Source organism: Blennius ocellaris (assembly GCF_963422515.1).
Source record: "Blennius ocellaris genome assembly, chromosome: 13".
NCBI lineage: Eukaryota > Metazoa > Chordata > Actinopteri > Blenniiformes > Blenniidae > Blennius > Blennius ocellaris.
The window spans coordinates 26,473,920-26,483,568 of NC_137662.1; the positions used below are offsets into that span (position 1 = coordinate 26,473,920).

The 9,649-nt window shown below is 43.8% G+C and overlaps 1 protein-coding gene across 2 annotated transcripts in view; it reads left to right on the top strand.

Annotated features, from left to right (window-relative positions):
* Positions 1-1,847: 1,847 nt before the first annotated feature.
* Positions 1,848-9,649, top strand: part of napba (N-ethylmaleimide-sensitive factor attachment protein, beta a) — a gene marked incomplete at both ends in the record, with an annotated part of 10,081 nt that continues 2,279 nt past the window's right edge. Inside the window, 5 exons of one of the 2 annotated variants that reach the window (XM_080508082.1) lie at positions 1,848-1,945; positions 5,371-5,450; positions 7,160-7,276; positions 9,323-9,369; positions 9,558-9,635. In XM_080508082.1, coding sequence (XP_080364208.1) covers positions 1,848-1,945; positions 5,371-5,450; positions 7,160-7,276; positions 9,323-9,369; positions 9,558-9,635 — 420 coding nt within the window. Of the gene's footprint in view, positions 1,946-5,370; positions 5,451-7,159; positions 7,277-9,322; positions 9,370-9,557; positions 9,636-9,649 lie in introns of those variants that run through there. The other variant, XM_080508083.1, reaches the window with a different exon arrangement.

The window sequence follows — 9,649 nt, forward strand, 5'->3', positions numbered from 1 at the left end:
GATTATTACAAAATGAGTTGTTATTACATAATGAGTTTAAAATACCTGCAAGGTAATCTTAATATCGCCCAGTTGAATGTTTGGAAATGACTTGTGTATATGTTAAGTTGTCAGTATTTGTACAGGAGACTGTTCAGCGGAAGAAGAGTCTGAACAGGAGGATGTTGGATCTGCTGGAGAGAAGATGTGAGGAAGACCGGGCTGAATGTGAAGATGTTGCTCTCATGTTGGAGCACATAGCCACCAGAAAACATTTGCAATATTACGTTACATTACAGACACATTAATGGACAAAGCTAGAAATAAGCAACGACTGGACAACAAACAGAGTCTTTTTCCTGATAGAGAGGAGGGTTTGATTCCAGGAGGAATCTGGACTTCAGAACCAAGAGAGGAAGGGGAGCACGGTCTGAATGAATGTGTATGGATGCAAAATGTATTTATTGTTAAATGTGTCTGTGCATGTACATACTGAACAGTGTGTTTATATATAAACATGTGTGTATATTGTATGGTGTATATACTGAATATACTGTATGTCATTATATTACATAGCAGTCTTACTGCATATATTTACATATATAATACTATATTTTTAATACGGAAGGGTGAAGAGAAAGGACTCCACCTGGGCCTTCAAATGAGCACATGGCATCCAGGGAGTGAACCTGGGACGCTGGGATTCACTGCTGAACCCGCTGGAGGTGAAACACCGAGGAAGGAGGGCGCCCACTTGATAACCCAAAGGATGCCATTGCTCAGTTGAACACCCCACAGTGTCTCGTGGGTACTTTAGGTATGTGTCTATAGGGGGATATTAACACCTAGTCCTATACAACAGAATAAGGTGGAACTATCAAATATTGGATAAGGGGTATGATTTGATAAGTTTTACTTCTTCCTACAATTTTTCAGACATGTTGATTAAATATATGAGGTATGTTTATAAGTGTGTGGATACACTTAAATTGATGCTCTATTTTCTCTGAACATTATGGTTTATTTCCAATATCATCAAAGGGTGTATATTTATTGAATTCGTATATGTATAAATACAGACTATATGGATATTGGTTTAAGTATGTGATCATATACATGTGAATTGTCATATGTCTGACATTAATTAGTAAAAAAAATAATAGTGTGTGTGTGTGTGTGTGTGTGTCTGTGTTTTAGAAATGACCTCTCACAGATCACAAATCAGAACATTCTATTATTGTTTATTCCACGATGAACATCAAAATACACCAAACCATGAGTCCAGTATCAGAACTACATGGCCATCAGCACAATTACAACGTTAATACATTCATTTTAAATAGCAAGATGATTGTAAGTGATTATAAGTTAAGAAAAGGAATAATACAAAAAATGTTTCAGTAAAAAGTAAATAAATTAATAAATTAAAGAAAAAATAAAGTAATAATAATATAAAAATAGCAAATAAATGAATAATAAATAAATAAATGAATGAAAAAGGAAAAATATACAAATTACAATATTCCTTCGAAATAGCAAATCCAGGATCACCTGTTAAAATTGATAAGCAATACAACCATGTTTTTCTTCTCTCAGTTGATAAAATGATTCGATGAGTTATTTTGCTTTTGTTCATCCCTGTTGACTGTGGTGCAGCGCCCCCTAGTGGCCGCTGCGGCCAGCAGGGGGCGCCATCGAGCCGTCGGTACCCCCTCTCTCTCGCTCAGCATCATCACCAGCACAGAGCCTTCCCTCTTCTTCCTCCTCTCTTCTCGACTCCGTCTCCTCCGTCCACTGCGGAACAGCTCGGGCCTGCTCTCCTCCTCCTCCTCCTCCTCCGCCTCCTGCAGCTCCTCCATCACTCCATCATGGACAACACCGGGAAAGAGAAGGAGGCCATGCAGCTGATGGCTGAAGCCGACAAGAAGGTCAAAGCGTCCGGATCCTTCCTCGGAGGGATGTTCGGGTAACGAGCTGCTGTCATTGCTTCTGTTTTCCTCCAGGGTGGGAGGCTTTGTGCACGCGCAGGCCCCTTAAACTCTTCATTTCATTTCTTTTTTGGATTCTTTACTGTCCTGTAATGCGCCCGTTTTATTCCTCTAAATGCGCCTGTTTTACCCCGTTTTATTCCTCTAAATGCGCCTGTTTTACCCCGTTTTATTCCTCTAAATGCGCCCGTTTTATTCCTCTAAATGCGCCTGTTTTATCCCGTTTTATTCCTCTAAATGCGCCTGTTTTACCCCGTTTTATTCCTCCAAATGCGCCTGTTTTACCCCGTTTTATTCCTCCAAATGCGCCCGTTTTATTCCTCTAAATGCGCCTGTTTTATCCCGTTTTATTCCTCTAAATGCGCCTGTTTTATCCCGTTTTATTCCTCTAAATGCGCCTGTTTTATCCTGTTTTATTCCTGTATATGCGCCAACGTCGCGTCTGATGCGCAGTCACGTCCTGCCCTAAACACCCGAAACACCCGAAACACTAGGGTCACTGCAGCGCCGCGTTCAGGCTGACGTGTGGCCACAAACACGGCTGTTGTCACGAGCCCGGGAGACGGTGAGGAGGCCGGCAGAGCTGCGCAGGACGCACCGGTGGTCTGGTGATGGAGCTCCGTGTGTGTGTGTGTGTGTGTGTGTGTGTGTGTGTGTGTGTGTGTGTGTGTGTGTGTGTGTGTGTGTGTGTGTGTGTGTGTGTGTGTGTGTGTGTGTGTGTGTGTGTGTGTGTGTGTGTGTGTGTGTGTGTGTGTGACGGCTGAATGTTTACAAGGGAAATAGCAGAAGATAGATAGATAGAGAAAGGCGAGAAAGCGAGCGCCTTATGTTTTCTAAACTTTGAAGATATAATTTATATCATGACAATAAATAAAAATTCAGTTTTTTTATTGTTTTCATAAATTTGATAAAGAGAAATTATTGCAAATATTAATGGAGGCTAATTGAAATAATAAAGATGAACTTTCATGGTTCACACACACACACACACACACACACACACACACACACACACACACACACACACACACACACACACACACACACACACACACACACACACACACACACACACTACAATACCCACAATGCCTTGTGTCCGTCTCAACTACAGTGAAGTAGGTCTTAATATGCAACACGGGTGCTGCCTAAGACGGTCTCAGTGTTGTAGTATCAGTGGCAGGTTTATGAGTACAAGTACAGTACTCATGCCTAGTATTGGACCAATACTGGTATCGGTATCCGTGCATTCCGAGTGACAGCAATAAACACACGAGTAAAATACAAAACTGTGGAGAAGATAAAATACTGAGTATTAGATATTGACAGCCAATACTGGCGAGTACAAAGTAGCGGTGTAACAGTTCTATATAAAGACTTAACATTGACAGGGATGTGTTCAGAGAGAACTCCAGTCATTCTTACATCTGTTTAAAGTGAAGACTCACACAACACCAGATATACTCATCACACACATGCACTTAAAGGTCAGAGTTACTGGACGAATACTTAACAAGACACAAAGGTCATTTCCTGAGACCCTAAATCCTCAAATCTTGAATATGTATCTTTTGTATCTGATCGATTCGGTAAAATAATTGACTGGCTCATCAAATAACTCATTGTTTTGTCTTTAATTTGTAAAATAAAAGAAAAAAAGGGAACATTGCTCACATTGATGAAGCTGAATTCTCGTTTCCCTCTGAGTGAGTAATGAGAAAAATCATTGTCATTTTATTTTAGTTTACTGATCATTGCAGTTATGATGTTGATAAAAATGAAGTCACATGAGCACAAGAGTCGCATTTTGAGAAGTTTTCGCTCTTTAAGTGATATAAAACTGTTCTTTCACACATCCGGATACATTTATTGCACAAAACACGATGGATTTGACAGGTTTTCATATGATTGTTATCAAAGGAATAGTTGACTGTTGAATGTGTGTGGTTGTCAGTTGAAGCTCCGCCTCCTTCTCCACCTGCTGCAGGTCCTTCCTCTCCTCCAGGCTGCTGTGATGAGAGTTTCATCCAGCCTGACGTCAGCCTGTAATGGCCTGAAAACTGAGAGTTGAACTGGGTCACATCAGTGTTATTTGATGATCGTCCTCTCAGTGGTTCAGCCTGTCAAGCTGCATGGATCAGTTACCGGATAGAAAACAACCTTTAGGATTGGCCTTTTCTGCTCTTTTACACACACTGGTGGTTTTATTGATGAATCTTAAATGCCACTGAATTAACGTATGCTTCTGCTTTCTACCATAGATACTTTGGTGACTCTTCCTCTTACCAGGAGAGTTGCCCACCCCTGGTCTAAATGAATGAAGTTCTTCAAACTGAATCAAATTAATTAATTAAAATAATTAAGTTTGAATAACTTCATTCATTTAGACATTACCAATTGAAGCAATTCAATTAAGTTGCTCCAACTATTTTCAACTGTTTTCTTTTTTCAGTGTATTTCTGGTGTTGGAATATTACAAACAGCAACAATTAGCTTTAACAAATGTCATTTCTGTTGTTCAAATAACCTTTCATTATAATCATCCAACAATCTATTTCTTCACACAGCGTATTGTTCAGAGGTGTTTCTGAGACGGATGGGGACGAGTGCGTTCATGCTCTGAAGTGTTTTTTACTCCTCTTTGCAGAAATAAGCTGCGAAGAGCTTCATTTTTCTTGTTTTTATATTTTTCCCCTTGATTTAATTCTGATTTAATCCAGACAGAAGAATATCCATAGTTTAATATGACAGAAAAATAATCAGTTTTCACTCCACTGTGGTCAAAACACTTGTTATTCAACTACCATAGACTATATATGTGTACTATGGTGCAATATTTGCCAGAATTAGCACAATGCTAATTTCCATCTGTTGTCCTACATAAAACCATACAAGGTTACAAACATACAGAAACAGCATGGTAAAACAAAGTTGATAAAATAATGCTTCCTTCTTTCTTTCTTTTTTTTTTCTTTTTTTAATAAAATCCCCCAAGGTAAAACTCTTTAACTCTCGATTTTTCTATGGACACATCTTCTTCCAAAATGAGTTTCTATCCTCTCAAACTGATACAATAATTCAATTAAAGCATCGCTGGGTAAATTGCCAGCCTCCTAATTGACCTGTGTCACAGTTTATATCCGAGCAGCCAGACTGAATCAATGACTCATGATTCTGCAGCACATAAAGAAAAACAAGTGATTTAAGCCTTGTACAAAAGAAAACTGTGTGGATGTTGTAAATTTGCTGCTGCAGTGTTTTTGCCTCGGTGGTCATGTCCTTCTGCCGGAGGTTAGTGCAGCCTTGCAGCCTTGCAGCCTTGCAGCCAATCAGAGAGAAGAAGGCCGACAAACAGAAGTCTGATTGGTTTACTTTTGATGGTTTCCTCCTTTGTGTGTTACAGTGGGAATCACAAGGTGGAGGACGCCTGTGAGATGTACGCCCGAGCAGCCAACATGTTTAAGATGGCAAAGAACTGGAGCGGTGGGTGAAAACCACACGGTACTGTCATGTACACACTGTTGTGTACAAATCTTCGTGTACAAACCATCCTCGTGTACAAACTTGTGTACAAACTGTTGTGTACAAACCGTTGTGTACAAACCTTCGTGTACAAACCGTTGTGTACAAACCTTCGTGTACAAACCGTCCTCGTATACAAACCTTTGTGTACAAACCATCCTCGTGTACAAACCGTTGTGTACAAACCTTCGTGTACAAACCGTCCTCGTGTACAAACCGTTGTGTACAAACCTTCGTGTACAAACCTTTGTGTACAAACCGTTGTGTACAAACCTTTGTGTACAAACCTTCGTGTACAAACCATCCACGTGTATAAACCGTTGTGTACAAACCGTCCTCGTGTACAAACCTTTGTGTACAAACCATCCTCGTGTACAAACCGTTGTGTACAAACTGTTGTGTACAAACCATCCTCGTGTACAAACTGTTGTGTACAAACCTTCGTGTACAAACCGTCCTCGTGTACAAACCGTTGTGTACAAACCTTCGTGTACAAACCTTTGTGTGCAAACCGTTGTGTACAAACCTTTGTGTACAAACCTTCGTGTACAAACCATCCTCGTGTATAAACCGTTGTGTACAAACCATCCTCGTGTACAAACCGTTGTGTACAAACTGTTGTGTACAAACCGTTGTGTACAAACCTTCGTGTACAAACCGTCCTCGTGTACAAACCTTTGTGTACAAACCATCCTCGTGTACAAACCGTTGTGTACAAACCTTTGTGTACAAACCGTTGTGTACAAACCTTTGTGTACAAACCGTTGTGTACAAACCTTCGTGTACAAACCGTCCTCGTGTACAAACCTTTGTGTACAAACCATCCTCGTGTACAAACCGTTGTGTACAAACCTTCGTGTACAAACCGTTGTGTACAAACCATCCTCGTGTACAAACCGTTGTGTACAAACCTTCGTGTACAAACCCTCCTCGTGTACAAACCGTTGTGTACAAACCATCCTCGTGTACAAACTGTTGTGTACAAACCTTCGTGTACAAACCGTCCTCGTGTACAAACCGTTGTGTACAAACCTTCGTGTACAAACCTTTGTGTACAAACCGTTGTGTACAAACCTTTGTGTACAAACCTTCGTGTACAAACCATCCTCGTGTATAAACCGTTGTGTACAAACCGTCCTCGTGTACAAACCTTTGTGTACAAACCATCCTCGTGTACAAACCGTTGTGTACAAACTGTTGTGTACAAACCGTTGTGTACAAACTGTCGTGTATAAACCGTCCTCGTGTACAAACCTTTGCGTACAAACCGCTGTGTACAAACTGTCGTGTACAAACTGTCGTGTACAAACTGTCGTGTGCAAACTGTCGTGTACAAATCGTCATTTTGTACAAGCCATCACGTACAAACCTTCATGTACAAACCGTCCTTGTGTACAAACTGTCGTGTACAACATACTCCCACACAAACACCATGAATGAACCGGCATCTGCTCATGTGACCAGAATTCAGCTGTTCGGGGGTTTTTCATGTTTTCATGTTTTCACGTTTTCATGTTTTCATGTTTTCATGGCTCAAAGTCTGAATCGTGTGTCGCAGAGCAGGGAGTGAAAAGGATTCAGCGCTACAACAAAATTAATTTCTAATTCCTGTGTGTGTGTGTGTGTGTGTGTGTGTGTGTGTGTGTGTGTGTGTGTGTGTGTGTGTCCAGCTGCTGGTAATGCGTTCTGCCAGGCCGCTCGTCTCCACATGCAGCTCCAGAACAAACTGGACTCTGCCACCAGCTTCGTTGATGCCGGTAACGCCTACAAGAAGGCCGACCCACAAGGTGAGCAGGAATTGCATGAAAACTTCAGGGATGACTCGTCATCATTCAAAGACCAATCGATTAGATTTCAGGTTGTTAATGACTAACTGTTTCTGAATAAATCCCAAAATACTGCAAAAAAGACTGTCCCATACAAAGCGAATGAGAGAGGCTCCCTATGGAGGAGATCAAAGGAGTTCACTGTCTGTTGCCATGGAGATGCTCAGTGTTTCACAGTCCTGGAGCTCGCTGACAGGCCCGTTAGCATTGACATGAGCTGACGGCTTATATGCTCGCGATACTAACTTGGTTCAAACAAATTTGGGGTTGGTGAAGGTCTGCGCTCTACCGAGTGTAGCTCTAGATTATTTAATGAATTAGGATTCATCTATTTAGATTGACTGAAAATGTATTTAACTTTGAACATCCATTAGCCTGGAAATCAGACTGGTCTGGTCTCACTGTGAGCAGGTCTGGTCTGGTCTGGTCTGGTCTCACTGTGAGCAGGTCTGGCCTGGTCTGGTCTCACTGTGAGCAGGTCTGGTCTGGTCTGGTCTGGTCTCACTGTGAGCAGGTCTGGTCTGGTCTGGTCTCACTGTGAGCAGGTCTGGTCTGGTCTGGTCTAGTCTCACTGTGAGCAGGTCTGGTCTGGTCTGGTCTCACTGTGAGCAGGTCTGGTCTGGTCTGGTCTAGTCTCACTGTGAGCAGGTCTGGCCTGGTCTGGTCTCACTGTGTGCAGGTCTGGTCTGGTCTGGTCTGGTCTGGTCTGGTCTAGTCTCACTGTGAGCAGGTCTGGTCTGGTCTGGTCTGGTCTGGTCTAGTCTCACTGTGAGCAGGTCTGGTCTGGTCTGGTCTGGTCTGGTCTCAGTGTGAACAGCTCTCGTCTGGTCTGGTCTCACTGTGAGCAGGTCTGGTCTGGTCTGGTCTGGTCTGGTCTCACTGTGAGCAGGTCTCGTCTGGTCTGGTCTCACTGTGAGCAGGTCTGGTCTGGTCTGGTCTGGTCTGGTCTCACTGTGAGCAGGTCTGGTCTGGTCTGGTCTGGTCTCACTGTGAGCAGGTCTGGTCTGGTCTGGTCTGGTCTCACTGTGAGCAGGTCTGGTCTGGTCTGGTCTAGTCTCACTGTGAGCAGGTCTGGTCTGGTCTGGTCTAGTCTCACTGTGAGCAGGTCTGGTCTGGTCTGGTCTAGTCTCACTGTGAGCAGGTCTGGTCTGGTCTGGTCTGGTCTGGTCTCACTGTGAGCAGGTCTGGTCTGGTCTGGTCTGGTCTCACTGTGAACAGCTCTCGTCTGGTCTGGTCTCACTGTGAGCAGGTCTGGTCTGGTCTGGTCTGGTCTGGTCTCACTGTGAGCAGGTCTGGTCTGGTCTGGTCTCAGTGTGAACAGGTCTGGTCTGGTCTGGTCCGGTCTAGTCTCACTGTGAGCAGGTCTGGTCTGGTCTGGTCTGGTCTAGTCTCACTGTGAGCAGGTCTGGTCTGGTCTGGTCTCACTGTGAGCAGGTCTGGTCTGGTCTGGTCTGGTCTAGTCTCACTGTGAGCAGGTCTGGTCTGGTCTGGTCTAGTCTAGTCTCACTGTGAGCAGGTTTGGTCTGGTCTGGTCTGGTCTGGTCTGGTCTGGTCTGGTCTAGTCTAGTCTCACTGTGAGCAGGTCTGGTCTGGTCTGGTCTGGTCTAGTCTCACTGTGAGCAGGTCTGGTCTGGTCTGGTCTCACTGTGAGCAGGTCTGGTCTGGTCTGGTCTGGTCTAGTCTCACTGTGAGCAGGTCTGGTCTGGTCTGGTCTAGTCTAGTCTCACTGTGAGCAGGTCTGGTCTGGTCTAGTCTCACTGTGAGCAGGTCTGGTCTAGTCTAGTCTCACTGTGAGCAGGTCTGGTCTGGTCTGGTCTAGTCTAGTCTCACTGTGAGCAGGTCTGGTCTGGTCTGGTCTAGTCTAGTCTCACTGTGAGCAGGTCTGGTCTGGTCTAGTCTCACTGTGAGCAGGTCTGGTCTAGTCTGGTCTCACTGTGAGCAGGTCTGGTCTCAGTTAATTTCCCTCAGATTGTTTAACCTGTAACTTTCCTGCTTGTCTCGTTCTAGAGGCCATCAACTGTTTAAACCAGGCGATTGACATCTACACTGACATGGTGAGGCTTTCCTTCACTCAGTGACCGCCATGCTGCCATCTTGGATGGTAATCTGTGTGTGTGTGTGTGTGTGTGTGTGTGTGTGTGTGTGTGTGTGTGTGTGTGTGTGTGTGTGTGTGTGTGTGTGTGTGCGTGTGCGTGTGCGTGTGCGTGTGCGTGTGCGCGTGTGTGTGTGTGTGTGGTTACAGGGTCGGTTCACCATCGCAGCCAAACACCACATCACCATCGCAGAGATTTACGAGTCGGAGCTGGTGGACATTGAGAAGGTGACAGAAGACAT